We start from the raw sequence: 18,046 nt of genomic DNA on the forward strand, positions 1-18,046 counted from the left end.
TGAGTGACATCAACTTTCTAAAATTTGCAGGCGTGTTCCAATGTCAGTTCATGAAAAATGGATGGTTCAATAGGGTTTAAAATGAACTTGTCCTTTTTACCCAACTTTCGAATGGATGTTTGGAGTGAAAAGTCTTCCAGTAAGATCCAGTAGAGGGTGACATATCCGCATAGTGATGAATGAGATACAGTATGAGGGCCAGAATCAGTCCATGTATCAGTGTGTCTGTTGAAAGCCGGGCGTATACCCCTGGCAAATGTCCACAGAAGGCCAGTTGCTTGTCCACATGATGAGATTTCATTAATGAATGTCTTGTGTGTGAAGTCCTTGTATCTCATAAAGACTACACCAGATTTACTTGTACAATAATTTCATCTGGCTAAGGATAATTTCAACCACCCTCATCTGGCCAATTCACCATGCAAATGGAGATTCAAATGGTAAAAAAATCATAAATCCATCTTCACCTTGCTGTCCTATCCAGTGTTGACAACTCTCTTGGGTCAAGTGTGTGAAGGTGTGACCACAACAAACTCCAAAATCCATGCAGATTTCCATTCCACTTTTTTTCCCCTGCAGTCTATCTTCAGATATACAATCCCTCCTTTTTGACATTATGCCAAAAAACCTTGACTGGTAGCTCTTTTCCCAAACTGCAGCAGTGCCCCCATAAACACAGACAGACACACAACACAACACACACTATTCACCTGTCAAAGAGGGTCTCCTTCCAGTTATGGATCAATAGTGTACTAACAACTCACCTGAAAGTACTTTACTCCAGCATGAAACATACTTAATTGACAGACACTGGCTTGTCGACGTGCCCCTGCTTTTGTCTGTGAGTCTCTCTCTCTCTCTCTCTCTGCGATGTAGCGCTGAAGACTCCTTGTTACAGACAATTAACACAGACTAATGGCCCAACTGAAATAACCCATTTAGATGCCCTTATAAAATGTTTAATAACCCGTGAGCTTTACTGGCTCTGAATAATGGCTTAAGTGTATAATTATATATGTTTCTCCATCACTTATTCACAGTTGGGCTCGTGCAGAGTGCCTTGGAGACAGAGTCTCTCCGTACTTCTGAGTTCTCTGGGCTGAAAATGCATGGAAGAGAAATTAAAAAATTGAAATATTGCCGCGCTCGATTGTAGGTTGTCGAAAAAATTAATTCCCGCTATAAACAGGAGAGTTATGAAGGTGTGAGCAGAGTTTTTGGATATACAGCGGTGGAACAGTGAGAATTAGCTGCTACATGGCGCGAACACATGCAACTGGTTTTTGTCCTCCTGATCGTTCTTTGGCATGTCAACAAATTCGGGCACTGTCCTGCTTGAATTTGTCAGGTGTGACAGGTAGTTCAAATGGATTCTGCATTTCAATTTTATGCCATGTTTTCCGAATGTAAAGAAACTGAAGCGTATTTCTTGCTTCACACACTATTAAGCAATTCAGGCTAGTATGCTCTGCAGAATGTGCTATTGAGTACGTAGGACGTGAGCACACGAAACAGGACACAGACATTATATTATGCAACAGAGAGGAAGAGGCAATGTTAAGCTCAAGGTACATAATAAAGACTCTTCTCTGGTATGACTGACTGAGCAGCTAGTGCAGTGCGATAGACAGCTCAGAATATCCTAATTAGCACGTTTTCGACCATTTCTCTGACATGGCCAACTCCCATCATGCACCTCACCAGCAGCCGGCTCCCGTGATTAACTCTCTGTCAAAAGAAAAGACCTGGCTCTATTTGAGAGCAAAGGATTCATAAATATGCATTAGGCCTCATTTTTGGGAAATAAGGGGAGAAGGAGAAGGCGTGACAGTGATGTCTTTATTAAAAATGAGTCAGAGCTAACCAGGCTGGCTCTTGTAACCCTTGCGAGAGAGTTTTTAAAAAATCTGATTTTAGTTTTTGTTCAGGCGCACCAACGGGGAACTCAATTTCTCTTTGGCCATGACAACCTGGAGAATCAAAGTTGGACCTTGCCTCTCCCAGAGAAACGGCTCTGAAGACAACGTTTCCCAGAGGCATGTGATGTCTGACGTGCCAGTCTCTCTCCCCTCCTCTCTTTGTCCTCTACTTCCCTCCTCCCTTCTTCTCCTCTCGCCGATCTGTCTCTCAGTTAGTCAGTTATCATGCTAATTAGTCTGCCTACATTAAGTTAACGAGGGCCTTCATGAGATCCTGTCATTTTTACTGAGAGAAATGAAGTAAGGCTTGCAGCACAACAATAAAATTTTAGAGTCCATCCATTCCTCTTGGGCACTTATAGAAAAACCATATCAGATAAACCCAGCATATGTATGGGCCTCTAGGGGTCCCCAGGTTTGCAGATCTTACAGCACACGCAATATTGTCTATGCATTAAACTAAATAAATTGCAGGTGAAGATACGCAAAAACGGCCAACACTTCACTTGAACTCCGTGCCATAAAATCTTTCATAGCGTTGTTGAGAGACCTGACACAACATTTGCAATAGCCAGCCGTGACAGTGCATTACAGTTTCTGACAGATGTCATACCACTTTCGCGATCGATGCCGACAGGGTAAAGAGAAACACTGCTAGCTCTGTGATTAGTCACGGTTTGATGCCTGACAATTCTGCGAGAGAAAGTTCCCGTACCGGGCTGTGTGTGGCTGGTCTGAGCAAGCTCACGCGGAACCTCATCACCAGGGAAACCGGCGGTAGGCAACATCGGCTTTCGCGTCCAAAAAAAGGTGCGCAGGACTCATGGGAGCATGTGATTGGCCGTGACGTGGAGGAGCAGTCATGTGATTACGTGCGCAACACAAAGAGCCAGATCGGGGGTTGTGCGTGTCTCCTGTGACCCTTTGGAATGGAATCGGGGGTGGTGACCTCGTGACCTTGCGACCTCGGGTATTACAGTTGCCCCAGGCAACATAAAGTGCGGTTTATTGCTTTGCGAAAGAGAATTCCAGCTTTCCTAAGGCTTGGGACCCTGGGTTAACAGCTGTACAGAGGCCTGCACACTCTACTGTCCCTATCAGTGTATCAGAGTAAATGTGTTCGGTATTACTGTTGTCTTTTAATAATCTGTGTTTTCATGCACACGCTGTAGCAACAAGAATAGATGTCAACGAAGTGAACTGAACTGCATTAATTCAAGAGAGAGGGAGCGAGCGAGAGACAGAGAGAGAGAGAGAGAGAGACTTCCCCCGTACACAAGGAGAATGTCAGGTCTGATTATAGTACACTTTTCTAGGGTAGTCTGTGCCCTGCAGGGGCCTTCCTTAGACTCAAATCTGTGGAATGGGGAGATCCTCACTGTATTTATAGAACAGGCATTCAAATACTCTCTGCCACGCGTACACACACGCACACACCACACAATCATAATAATAATAATAATAATGATAATAATAATGATAATAACAATAACAACAACAACAATAATAATAATAATAATAATAACAATAATAATGCAGTCATGTGTCGGCACATTGGAGTCTGCGCAGATGAACCAGTTGGGTGTGGGTAAGAGGGCTTGTTCTTCAGCCCTGAACTGCTGAACGATTGTCAGTGGCGCTGTTTATCAAATTTAACTGGCCCTGTCTCCACGGGCAACCACTCCATTCACGGAAATCAATAAAATAAAGACGGACGAAATTTAAATCGAGACCTAACCGAGACAACGTCTCACCAGGAAGGACGCAGTCTCTGATGTCAGACGAGCACTGCAGGCTCAGCGAGCGGCCTGTTGCCGTGGCAACCTCTCTGCCATCAGTCGTACGACCTGTTAGTCATTCTGAAAGCTGGACAGGAGAGACATGCTCAGGACCACGGAACAGCTGGAGTCCCGAAGCCCTTTCCTCTCTAGGTATCGGAAGAAAATAAGCAGTATGTTTTAGACCCGTGACAAAATCTGCATGTGTTGACACGAGGTTTTAAAGAAGTTTGAAGGCAGACATTTGCAGATGGCCCCCTTACGCTGTTACTTCAGCTTTCTAAAGTGGCTTTGCCTGTCATAAGAATGGCTTTTGCCTCTTGCGTTTCTTCTCCTGTCTTTCTTCCTTGACATCCCACATAGAGACTCAACAACCTTGTCTACTGGTGCTCATGATTCCAACCGATGTTCTCATGCGTCACACATTCGTGAATGCAACCCACAGCGCTGCCTTTCAGAGAAAGAATCTTATTTTCTGTGGAAATCACTATGTCTGAACTTTGTCTCTTTATAAACCAAATTGAGAAACTTCACAGAGAATGTGTTGGTATAGCAGGCTCTCTTCCATGTTGTCCTTTCATGTCGAGATGAATTTCCCTTTTGTGCTAAGATCGTCGGCTCGGCCTTGTGCAAACAAGCCAGGGCACCGGACTGCATTGGTACCCCCGCAGTGAAAGCTGTGGTATGTCCCTGTCCCAGGGAGATGTATAAAATCTCCAATATTTCAAACACCCATCTGCTGTCCTGTCAAAGCTTGCAGATTTATAGACTGCACAAGAAAGGAATCAAGTTGGATTTACAGATCATTTGCCACCTCTGACACTGAGTTCACTTTTATTGCAGTTAATTAACTGTGAATGAGTGTTTGACTGTAATACACGGCCTATTAAATATGTACTTGACTGCAATGCATTAAGTATTTACATGGCAGTAATGCACTGTCGGTAAATTAGAAATTATCTGCGATGTATTGAACATAAATACTAATTTACAGCAAATACTTTGAATCCCCGGGTGTGTAAAACTGACTTGATCTATACGCATTCCTTTATGATCATGCTATACTGTATGAAGGTTCAGTATGCTGCACTATCAATACCGACCAGTAGAGGCCGATCTGCTCACACTACCTCTCATAAACTCGCGTGAGAGTCAATCGTGCGAGTTCACGAGTCCCTTTTGAAGGTCTTTACTCCTGTTCTGTATTTACTCGTGTTCTCTTCAATATGTAGGTGTCCTGTGTGATTCTATGTATAGAATGCCTTCAGTTCCGTTTGGAAACGCCTCTCATTGGAGATGGGCAGCGTGTCAACTCTGCACATTAAAATTCCCTCCAGGGACAAGTTTAGATCAGAGGCAGGCATTAATACCCTGCAGGCGGCCATGGAAATCTTTAAACCCAGAATAAACGTGGACATTCTGTAGATTGGAAAATTTCCACTTGAGAGTAAATGTTGGAGGTCTTTGTAAAACCCACAGCCGAATTTAAATGAACTGCGTTTATTGTAATTCCAGTGCTTGGTCCTCTGAGTATAATTACTGGTAAGTTTTTCTGTTTTTTTTTTTTTTGAGGAGAATTCTATTTATTGATTTTATCTAACATGAGCCAATGTAACTGGAAAGGGAGTCTGTTTGATCACACTTGAGCAGTTTGTTCATGAAAATGGTGTTATACACACATACACACACAAATGGGCAAGCAGTCAGTCATGCGCGCACACACAAGTGCACAGACGGAAACATTTGATTATTTCCAGAATTATGAATCAGGAGAAATGACTTCCTTTGAGTTTCCTGTATGACACTGCTATTGAAATGGCATTAAAATAAATACAACAGGTCTGTATTAGAACTTCCTGAGCTCAGCAACGCAGGTGTGGTCAAGCGATTAGTACTAAAGGGTACTAAAGGCTAGACTTGCTAGCCTTTGGTTGCATTTGAGCCTTTCAGGGTGCTGTTACAATACCCTGCTGGGCAGGGTAAACTTCACTGTCCACCAAAATCCATCTTTTATGCTTTCTCCCCAGCTCTTTGCTCAGGGGGGCTAAATGATCAATTATCCCTTATCATTTGCTTTGGCCTGGCCTGCGTCTGCTACAATCGATACTCTGGGAGAGACCCAGCAGAACCACAGGCTGTTAGGTGCTCAGCCAACCAGGGCCAGAAGGATGGACTGACGGACATGATGGATCGGTCCCACAGGGCTGGTGGAGGAGATACCTGATTGGCCCTGTCTGCCCCTACCTGATTAGAGCAGGACAGGGGTGCAGAGAATCGCTGCTTAACATACAATATCTGAGCAGGTCTGCTGGCCAGACTGTTCGAGAGATGAGAGAAGCCATTCCTCAGGAGCGGGGGAGGGGAATAATGAGCTGAGTAGTCTGAGGGACACAGAATGAGTGAACACGACAACTAGCAGAGGGAGCGTCCATCAAATACACACACACACACAAACATGCACGCTCGCGCACACACACACACCCACATGCACACGTGTATACGCACACACACATACGCGCACGCGTGCGCACACGCACGCACATGCTACTCCTCCCTGGTCTCGTTATTTACGCGTGGGGGGCAAGTTTCTGGATTTTCGAAATACTAAATAGGCAGCTGTATTTAATTTTTATTCATTTTGTTTGAATTTAGTTTTTAGTCTAAAAAGAGGATTCCCCATGGGTGCAGGTTCACTCATTATTTATGCAAATGACATCTCAGCATGCCTAGGGCCATTTATAAAAACACTGTCCAGGACAGGTTGCCTATGATCATGGCCCGCCTGGCTACAAGAGGCCAGCTTAAAGACCCTGAATGAGGGTTATTGTTTGGGGCCCTAGACAGAAACTTCAGTGACTGACACAGCTCAAGCTTACTGATGTTCCACAAGCAATAGTGTCTCAGATGGGTTAATACTAGAACTGGACTCGGAGGACAAAAACATTGTCACAACCAGGCAGAGGCGCATTGTCCTGCACTGTGATTTAACGATCCAAGATTTAACTCCAACTGTAAGGGGAATACAGGTGAGCACACACAGAGCACATTAATTGACTACAAATTTCAACCGAAGGCGACAACAGCCAGTTTCATTATAATCTGTGGAAGGTCCAGGATGACATTTGTGGAAGGTCTGGCACACCATTAGGAGAATTAATGTTGACATTTCCTTTTTTTTTTTTGTCCACTACTTGTAGACTCAAACCGGTGAAACCAAACCCCAAGTAACATAGCTCAGTTTTACTGCCGTCAATACTCACTGTAGACATACTGTACATGAATACAGTACTGCATGGATTGTAATTTATGGCAGAGGTTCATATCCCATGAATAGGAATATTGTTACGTAACACAGGCATGACTTCCCGGAGCCTTACAGGGCTGACAGATTTCCCTGCCACTCTCGGTTAGTAGTCATTGAATAATGTGTCAACGGTGAAGACATTATCTTGAGTGATAGCTTCTCACAGGCAGTGAGGAGCATTCAAACTCGCCTGGAATTCAGCATTCGGCACCAATGAGAGGGTTTAAGGGACAGAATAAGTGCATCTTTTTATATTCACTTCTTTTTTTACATTTTTGCAGAATTCCTTCCTGCAGCTGCAGCATCCTGTAGTCACACGCTGCATGTATGTTTGCTTAGTTACAGTTATAACCCACTGTGACTGATGATGGTCACAGTCACACACACTTGTCTGCAGTAGTGAAACGATAAAAATAGAGGTGGTAATCATACATTGGTGTAGTGCCTCAAGGTGCACACTGGGAAATTTCAATTTGTGGAAGTAAAAAAAAAGAAATAAATTGTATTCTGGATCAATTAGACGACATACAAATGAACAGACTGGAGAGTTTGCCATGCCACGTCCAAGCTTTGAGGATTCAGAGGTATTTATGATTTCTGCTACATATTTGACAGGAATCTCTCTCAAAGGAACCACACCAAATATTTATTTATTTGCAAAATTCCAGCAAGTGCTTCAATGCCTGTAACCTTTCGTTGAAGGTTTAAAATCCATCCACATGTAGGACCGTTGGGGATTACATTGACAGGGAAAATTGGTTAGGTTAAGACTGTCGCATCCCATGAATTGATTAACACTGATGGACAGGCATTGATGGGGAAGCTTATAAGGTGAAAATGAAGGTGGAGTCAAAATCAAGTAGCCTTCAATTAAAACAAAACAAAAAAACACATATCCTAGATAAGAAATGAAATATTGGAAATAAAGCAGCCGGGTGATTGGAGGGAACTCCCTTTAGAGCCGTAGACCTCACACGCATTCACACAATCGCGGCTCTATGCAACGGTTTCACACGTGCGAATCCATCACAGTCGCACATAATTTAATAAAGTACACCGGAGGTACGGTGGGTCCTCAGAGAACATCCGTCACATGATCGCGCACGCTATTCGGGCGGAGTTATTCCGCAGTATTTTGTCTGGGGGAAAGAAGGAGCAGATTATTGCGGGTGAAACGGGTCGCGTCTGTTATTTATGGGAAGCAGACCCAGTCAGAAAGAACATCATGCTGCACGTGTCATTGGTCACTGTCCTATGGTGGTGGGCAAGGCCAAACAGGCCATTCATCATGCTAATAGCATTACTTGGCCTAGCTTTAGGTTCAGATAAACTAGCGTATGCTGCAAAACGTATTGTGACAAATGCATTTTTTATTTAAAAAAAAAAAAAAAACGCTATATAAATGAATTGGATTTGGTTCACAGCACCAGCATTTTTGGTGTGAGCGCTGCAAAATGTTACGCATCTCTGTTGTTTTTACGGCCATGAAAATACAGCAAACTTTTCCCAGCTGGTGGGGGAAATATTCTGAAAGGTCTGGGGATAATACACCTCTAATTACAAAGTGCTTCCGACTGGAATCAAGAGATTGCTAAAAAAAATTACCGTGGTCTCTCAAACTGAAACGCTGTTGGCCCCGAAAATCTATCCTGAAATGCTTGGTAAATATGTGGGTACCAGTCTGTGGATTTTAGGGCGTGGTATCCAAAGGAGGAAAACAGAGGCTTAATCGATACCCATTCTGTCATATCAATAAGATTTTAATGCTTCCTTTCTAAGTGCAATCTAATTTTTCCCCCCTCATCTTTCTCTTTTTCTCCTGGGGAGACACTCCAATTGCTTATGGCTTTTAGCATGGTTTATTCACAATTGCCTACATTGACCATTAAATATTTATGGCTGCAGAGGCAATTCAGACCACACCATAAATACCAGCAGAAACACGCATCGTACAAGCTGAGAAAATACATTTAGAAAATATTTTTTTTAAAGAAAAATTTTGTAAGGAATGCATGTGAAAACCAGAGAAGATGGCTTCTTAAATTTCAGTACAATTTCTACCGCATCCTGCTTTGGTGTACGCACAGAACTAACAAACCCTTTTTTTCTCCAGAATTTTGGGGAAGATTTTCACTAGATTACCATTTGATGTTTCACTGTGTTATCTGTGCTTCAGCTCAATAGAGATATAAGCGTGTAAAGCCTCACTCTGTGACCTATGCTCCTGCTCTGTACTGGTAATCTAAAGCACATGATGAATGCCTCAGCATTACTCAATTAAAAAGCAGCATCATTAGTTAGCAAGCAGGACAACATTCACCCATGCTAATTAAATGGATATGCTAATGTTCTCCCTGCACTGTCGTTGCATCTCCATGCCAACCTGCTTTGATAGATACAATGTTCCCCAAATTATGCTCTGCGCAAACTGAATCTACCCTGAACTGTGCCCTCCCCCCCGTGCACGCTTGTAATTGCTGATGACTGATGGAGTTCATTTGTTACTAATAAGTGCCAAAGCGACAGCTCGCACAAGAAGGGGGTTGCAGGGTCGGATTAAATCTGATGAGAAAATGGTTCGTGACAAAACGTGAATGACATTTACGTGACTGAATGCCATCGGTGTTGGAACCCCTGTTGTAACTTTCGGGATTTTTTTTACAGTTGCTCTTATGTATTTTTATCTGACTGTATTTATTTATTACCTAATCAAATAAGTGCTTATTAATCAGACACTTGGTTATTTAAAGTACGTAAAATATAGAGCACGTTCTGTATCATTTGGCTCGCTGAAGCTGAAATGTCTCCTTCCCTCACTGTTTCAGCAAAAAGGCTGTTGCAAGACCAGACCTGAAACCGCCATATTTTTGTGCAAATGAACTCTTTTGGGCATCATAGACAGTTTGAGCTTAATGGTGCTAATCGCTGGAGTACTGCGTGTGCTGAATTAAAGAATCCCACAGTAGTATACAAACTGGATGGGGGAAAAAAAAAAAAAAAGCGAAAATCAAATGTCAAAACCACAGCAACATTGGCTCCTGCAGACACGTTGCAGCAGTGGTGCTGACTATCTGGCTCTGCTGTAGAATTAGCTTTGACGTGCTCACAACAGCGTGAACCTGACACCTGAGGTGCTGCTCGGAGAGCGCCTCCCCACAGGGGACTCTGCTCCATCTTCTCCTCAAAGGCATTAACGACACTATCACAAATGTATTATTATTATTTTATTTATTTTATTATATTAATTATATATATATTTTTTTCACATCGTTACATTTATTTGAACAGCTAGGTCAACCATGAACTGAAATCTAACTTGCAGCGAAGGCCTGGGGAGAATCAACGTGGGTGGAGAGAAGCAAGGGATTTGTGCAGCCAATCAGATGTACCGATTGAGGTTGCCAGATAACGAGAGCCAGTTTTAGTGGGGAATTTTGACTAGGAGACTGGGGTCACCAGCCCCTGAAATTTATAAACAGGTGCCATTTGAGCACGGGGGTTAATCTGTCCGGTAGGGACGAGACTCGCACTTCCAGTTCCACAAACACAAGTCAGCTCTCGTTTGTCCTTAACTCTGCCTTTTTTTTATGCGCTCTTCCATTTCCATGACTCATTCATTTTAGCAATCCCATTAACTCACAAAAACTGCAGTTATGAAGAAAACAACAACCCCATTGCATTCAACTGAGAGGTAAAGTTAAGGACAAGGAGATTGAATCCAGACCAACAACATAATTTGTTTGATGGCTCCTGATATAATGGATATAATGTGAAAACAACCGAGGCGTATTGTTATTAGTTACAAGCACAGGGCAGAAGTTACTGCTATCTTGTAGAAGCACAAACCCTCGGAAATAAACACCTGGTGTTATTTTTTCCATCTATATACATAGCCGTGAAGGAAGCCAGGGTAATGAAAGGTTATATCCTTTCAGACATACATTCTCAAAACAATTACAGGAGCCTTTAACACATGTAAATTATTTACAGGTACGTAGATGAAGAGGTGGCCTACCAAAAACAAGGGGGGTCTGATCAGTTACTCTCTTTTCACGTACGTAACCGAAACCGAAAATGTTTTAATTTTTTTATAGAGGAAAACACAAACGTATTACCACAGCCAGGAAGTCATGTATGTTGAAATGAGGGTCTTGCTCTCTCGTCTAATTTTAGACCGCGATTTGAGTGACAGCAGGGTAGCAAAGCACGTCTGAAGCCAGCGCACGTAAACATCTCGGCCGGAGGCGGTTCGTCACGGAGCCAAATTTGAAACGGCGAAGGAAAACCGTCGGCCCGTCCGATTATTTCAGCGGCGTCCATACATTTAGAAGAGCACGGACTGCCTGGCCCTGCTCCTTTTCATCCGGCGGTTCACCGGAGACGCAACACGTCTGTGCCTCGGCATCTGGGGCAGGATGTGTAAATTTTATAAGGCACAGTTCCTGCCGCGGTCGCTGATTGGTCGACTGGAACCCCAAGCAGTGCCAGCATTCATAACTCAGAATGGCTTAACAGAATGTTTGCACGGTCTAAACGGTTTAATTTCATTGCAATTTCTGTTAACATAAATATCCCAGCTATTTGAAACCACGGTGAAATGAGTCTTTGAACCTCCTCAGCTGGAAGTCCAGATGTTCAAAGAGAGCTGTGTGCCGTTTCATTTTTGGTATGGAGAGAGGAAAATAGTAAAAGCAATTACAACAGTAAAAGCAATTACAAGTTTCAACATGAATGTCAGAAATGGAACTTTTCTTGTTTAGGCAGAAATACTTTGGTGAAGGACAGATTTAATAGTCCATTACATTTTTCTATTCAAAAATATTTGCCATACTTTTCAGAGTCAATAAGTGTATCCGTAGATCAAATGCATAAAAGTGTTCTGAAACTCAAACCCATGTCATCCATGATTACATGACATCATGAATATTGCAATAAATTGATGTTTCTAGTAGTTTGCAATGTGTCATAACTGACAGCACCCCCTAACTGTGCTGATATCCATGGTAACACAGCTTCCATATCACTTAATCACCATTGTGATGTCACTATAGAATCTATGTAATCTATGTAGTTCCTGTGATGTCATTCCTGTAACATTAACATCGGACGAGTGGCAGTTTCTCAGCACGAGCATGTATTGACACGGTGACCTTTTACCTCCTGAATTCACCAGAGAGTAAATTTATCCCCGGGGCGGCTGCTATGACTGTACAGCCGCTTCCTCGAGCTTACTCTAATGTGCGCCGCGTGATCGCACCAAGCACGTGCCAGTGAGGCTCCAAATTGCTGAAGATTCCTTTCGCGTCTTGATGAAACGCTCAATTAGAACTTTTGTTCATCTCGAAATTTCAAAACTCCAGTCTCAGCCGATAACCTATTTATAATGTATTACAAACACGTATTTTAATATTATAATAATTAGCGACTCAGTTATGGACAGTTGGCGCCCATTCATTTTCACTACGAAATTCTGAGAATGGAAACCTATCGGCAGATACATTAAAAACAGGTTAAAAATAGCAAAATAAGCGAAATAACAGGGACTTGTTTTTGTCTGATATTATTGCCGCCATGTGTTAGGCAAATATCTATGGTTTATCCTTAATGTCGGCTGAGCGTGCATGTGTGAGTGTGTTTGTGTATGCATAGCGTAGGCTACATGTGACAAAGGTCTGGCCCTGAGTCTACGTGTGGTGCTGAACGGACAGCTCCTTTCATTCAAACGAGACACTGCTTCCGTGCGGCAGCAGGTCGCCTTGACTCAAAACTGGCCACATTCAATTTGTGTAAAGTTCCAGACAGCGTCGTATAGCCTATATTTTAGCTCAGAAACCGAAATAAAGCGGCTTTCTCTCCGCCGACACCCTGGCCTGTCTCACCTTACCAATGTGTCATAGAGTTCTTAATTGGTGCAATGACAAATCCAAGATCGGTCAGATAAATAATGTCGTAGGGGGCAGAGTTGAAACACCACACAGAAGACATTTACATTCTGATCTGAACCTTATTGTACCGCTGGCATTTATCGATGCATTTCGCTGCAAAGGTTGCGTCCACATTAAAGTGCTCAGCGTTAAAGTTAAGCGATGAAGTTTAACTGAGCCATATAGGGGTCATTATATCACAGTAGAGTATACTCAGAGTATTTATTTATTTATTTAACACTGAACAACTCCCAGTGTATCAGTTGGCACCAACCCTGCCATTTGCACGGTGCCAGTCTTTCTTTCTGAAAATGGTAGCTCAGAGTTACCCTCCATCTAGAGGGGTTATTTATGAATGCCATAATCAGAAATTAACTATATTTTGCGTTCCAACCTTCCCCGGAATTCATTTATTAATACATGTTTCCCCTTTGACGCAAGCCCTATGCACATGTAGCGACAGTAAAACAATACGCATGGCCCACTTCCCATTCATACTTTAGAGGATGAAGGATAGCCTAATTATATAGTAACTCACAATGAACTCTCGTCAACATAAGGGGACTCTAGCTCTAGCTCTGGCATTGTTGGAATTATGTAACGTCGGTGGGGAGAAAGGTTTGCCTCAAACTTTACTGAATACGTATGTCATTTAAAATTAAAAAAAATAATAACCTCCGAAGACTAGGCAAGCTCATTGGAGGAAACACACCCAGCATCCTGAGCAGGCTTTAGGACCCAGCATTGGTTTTTCCCTCTCCGTACTTTTGTTTCTTTGGCGTGAGCCACGGAAATTTGAGATCTGGAAATGTAAGTTCGTGAGTGGAACTAAAATCCGGGAAAGCCCCAAGCAAGGGTTAGGGCACGAACGATGAGAAGTACTCTCACTACTCTCGTTTCAAAGTGATTTCCTGGCGTTTGGAATTCGTTCCTGCTCGCTCTCGTGTGGTCCGCGCGCTCTCCGGGTCTCACCTAAACCTAACAGAACACAACCAGTGTAGTTGCGGCAGTGTTCTCTTCCGTGCAACTTTCACATATTCTCTTGCACAGGATCACACCAAAGGAGAGACACCCCGCAGATCAGGTAAGCTTCTCGCTGACGGTCGCTTCACATCTAGGCTCTCCAGGTCATTATCAGTTGTGGGTTCAAGCTTTGCGAGTCTATTGCTCGTTAATCAACACATTTGTGAATTCCCCATGCAACCAATAGACGAAGGGACACATGTGCAACAGTGTTAGCACCATTGCTGTTTATCTGGATTATTTTTGCACACAGTGAGTTGGTGTGTAACGGAAACCTGACAGTTGCAAATTGATATTAACCGTGAACCGCTTCCCTGGATCATCTGAAAAAAAAAGTAACGTCACGTAACATGCTTGGATATTTCAGTATTCGCTAGCTGTACGTTTATTGTGTGAATGTGATCATTTTAACATCCTTGATGAAGTCTAAAGTTTACCATCTATAATTGAGCTCATTTTGCTAAGGATTACGATAAGCCTAAATGATTTTGATCTGAAAGACTTAGATGTATGTATTGGGTGACCATGCATGGATCTTCATGCATTTGTGTCTTTCTTTTGTGTAGGTGGAAATATCAGCGATGGGGGAGCGGGTGGATTTAAATCACTTATTTTTTATTGGATTATCGGTGATGGTGTTTTTGCAAGCAAGGTGAGTGTTATCTCTGTTTTTATGATGTAATTTACATTTATATACATCCTGCCGTTTATGCACGAGTAATCACGCGTGGGCTGAACACTCCGCCTGTCTGCGATGCAAGCACGCTCTAAGCGCCGCGACGCGAGACGACACACCAACGCGAAGCCGTGACAGTCGGATGTAATTAGTTCCCACCACGCGCGCCGTGAAGAATCGACCATAAAGGAAGAAAGAAAAAGAAAAACTGGGTGGAATAAAAGGGAAGCACGAGCTGGATTTGGTCGAAAGGACTGAAACTCTGGTGGTGTTGGGGACCGGCTCCTCTAGGTGGAGATAGCGCACAACTTCGTTGAGTTGGTATGACGGACTTTGAAATGTTTCTCTTTTAAAATCTGTTCCATGTGCGGTTGGTCTGAGTACGAATCCATCAATACAAAACACTCCACCCTTCTTATGTACCTCCTCTTATGTAATCTCCTCAAAGTTTCTTATTGTCTTGTCCTCTTTCTAAAAAAAATCCTCTGATCTTCTGTACAGTTCATCATGACTGATGCCCATATCACACTGAAAGGGAAGTTCTTTCAGTTACATTCTTAGTTATATTATAAAGCTCTTCCAAAGTTCTTCCAAAGGTTTTTTTGAAGCTGGAACTGATGAAGGCTTCTCTGATGGTTCTACATGGGTGTATGAGCTTGTGTGTGTGTGTGTGTGTGTGTGTGTGTGAATGCATGCTTGCATGTGAGACAATGAGCATTTTACACACCCGGCCTGAATTTTGGGTGAATTTTAAACTGTTCAAGTTGATTTCACACTGAATATTTCACGGTGGCAAAGCCTTCGAGCCACGTTGTCACTCAGCAATGCAGAAGCAATGCAGGTTAAGCACCATGCTCGAGGGTACAGCGGCAGTGTCCTACCTGGGAATCGAACCTGTGACCTTTAGGTTACAAGACCAGTGACCCATTATACTACACTGCCTCTACTCGGAGGTGACTTCTGAATATGGTTCCGGGTGTTGGCGTTAGTGACGACTTTGTGTGTCTTCGGCCTCCTCCTTCCTCTGCTCAGATCAAGAGCGGACGAGACGGCCACAGACGCCTTCAAGAACAACATCACCCTCTTCACCAGAATCTTGGACAGCCTCCTGGACGGCTACGACAACCGGCTTCGACCTGGCCTGGGAGGTGAGGAATTTACGCAGCCTTCCAGGGAATGTGATGCAGCCCCTGCTCTACACCTTTGTAACATTACCCCCGCTAACTCTGCTCTACACCTGTGTAACATTACCTATGCTAATGCTGCTCTGCACCTGTGTAGCATTACCCACGCTAACTCTGCACCTGTGTAGCATTACCCACGCTAACGCTGCTCTGCACCTGTGTAACATTGCCTTCGCTAACGCTGCTCTGCACCTGTGTAACATTAGCCACGCTAACGATGCGAAGGACAATGTTGATGTTCAGCATTGGGTAGACATTTCTAAGGTATTTTCACACGATTCTTAAGCATATACAGTCAGTGTGCCTTAAGGAGGAATTTGGACCAGAGTCAAATCACTATTTGTGCAGCTTATATGAAAATATTCTTTATCTGGCATCTCCCCTCCTGCACTCAAATATATACGACATCTTGTATAGTGCTGTTGGTATCTCACCAATGCCTGTGGCATGATGGCATCTGTTTCCGTGATGATATAGTAAAGCAATATCACTGGCCTGGAATAAACTCATGGGATCTTACGTGGCTCCTGTCGACAGACGGGATTTATTCCTGCTTGGACTTTTCTTTGGCTGTGGAAAGGGTAGTGTCCCAAAGAGATCCCAGCTTGTTCCACCGGTTCTCTGTATACCACTACTTCAGCACTGTTTCATTGCATTCAAGATGCTCTTGTTCAGAGTGACTTACAATGTAGCAGAGATATAAGACCCTTTGCCTGGTTTATATGAGCAACAGAGTGCGCAAAAAGGATGTGTATCAGTGGTAACAAAACTAAAAGATTGAGTAAAAGGGTGAGTAGACTGTAGAAAAAATATGGACCTGTGAAGTCACTGTGACGTCACCCATTGGCTGTCCATGGGCTTGGTGAGTTTTGCCCAGGAAGTGCAGTTTGCGGGCATCACCATGCTGTAGATATTGGAGCAGTAGGGAAAAGGGCATGAAGCCCGGATGAACACTTGAGATATAGTGACTTGGCAGTGGCGCAAACTGTCCAAGATTCATCCTCAAAATTTTGTCCAAAGGACAACTGTGCACATGCTACACAATGCAGTCTACTGCATATTTACACAACACAATCACACAACAGTCCCTCGTGTTGTCCTATATTTCAAACCTTGCATGTTTTTCCAAGTAGAAAATATTAGGCCAGCAAAAGGGAATCAAGCCTTTTCATATTAAAGCCAGCTTCTTCATCTTTCAAAGCCTGTTTCCATAGCACCGTGTTCAACCCATTTAAGCCTCATGGGCCAGAGTGGGTTTATTTGCAATCATCCGGTATTTTGTATGGTGAAATATTCAATCAGTCTGGTCACACGGTATACCGTTTGAAAGCGTTAAACCTCATGGTTCTGTCTCTGCAAACTATTTTACGGTGCCAGTGTTTTTGCGACAACGGTTTCCTATTTTGTAACAAGGGGTGGCAAAACAAGCTTGGGGGTCCTCACCTTCTGTTAATAACTGTAAAGTCAGTATTTTTGTCATGGCATGGTGCCAGTGAACAAAATCCACACTAATTTTTTAGTCTGAAAACGTGCCAACTCAGAGAAACATCGATAGAATGTCCATTATTTACTTGCCAATACTCCTGAGTAATTATTGTTGTTTGTTTCACCTTTATAAACAGTATACAGTATTGTCATTTTTGGTGATATTGTCATCAAATGTGAACCAGGATTTGTCCAGGGTTGTGGCTGTGGGTCCATTGTGTTTCTAAGCCCACCAGGCACACTCACAAGCATCAGTATGCATTTAAAAAATAGTCTTAGGTGAGAAAACAACTTCTACATCTACTGTGTTTGAGCTTCTGTGACTTTCTTTCAGAAGCACTTAGAGGAATTCTGACTCATGGACAACTAACTCCCAAGGGTTACCTTTCAGAACAGACCAATATTATGCCTGTAGTCAAAAGGGTTCAAGAACAGTAACCATTTTATTTTGGGCATGTGATTTTTAGGCTTGTGTTTTAAAGAAGGGGACGATACAGAACGGGGTTAACACATTAACTATCCTACCATAACTCAAAGCTGACAAATGGCTTGCACATTCATTTGACCACGTTCCTCAAAATGTTTAAATCCTAGCTAGCTCGAACACAAGCTGTAGCAAATTGTTTCCCCATGCAGATCATTTTTGTGTGCTGTGCAGTGTAATTCTAATTACAATGCATCTGCCTGAATTATCATTTGCACACAGACGTATTCTGAATGAATAAATGTATGGTTTATTGAATTATACAAAAA

General features: G+C 43.0%; 1 protein-coding gene across 1 annotated transcript in view; it reads left to right on the forward strand.

The window, feature by feature from the left end:
• Nucleotides 1-13,719: 13,719 nt before the first annotated feature.
• The window catches only part of gabra2a (gamma-aminobutyric acid type A receptor subunit alpha2a), a 52,208-nt gene continuing 47,881 nt past the window's right edge, over nt 13,720-18,046 (forward strand). The window contains exons 1-3 of the mRNA XM_064334789.1: nt 13,720-14,009; nt 14,515-14,600; nt 15,657-15,772. Of these exons, the coding sequence (XP_064190859.1) occupies nt 14,530-14,600; nt 15,657-15,772 (187 nt within the window). The 5' untranslated portion in view covers nt 13,720-14,009; nt 14,515-14,529. The remainder of the gene's footprint in view (nt 14,010-14,514; nt 14,601-15,656; nt 15,773-18,046) is intronic.

Source organism: Anguilla rostrata, chromosome 5 (genome assembly GCF_018555375.3).
Source record: "Anguilla rostrata isolate EN2019 chromosome 5, ASM1855537v3, whole genome shotgun sequence".
NCBI classification, from domain to species: domain Eukaryota; kingdom Metazoa; phylum Chordata; class Actinopteri; order Anguilliformes; family Anguillidae; genus Anguilla; species Anguilla rostrata.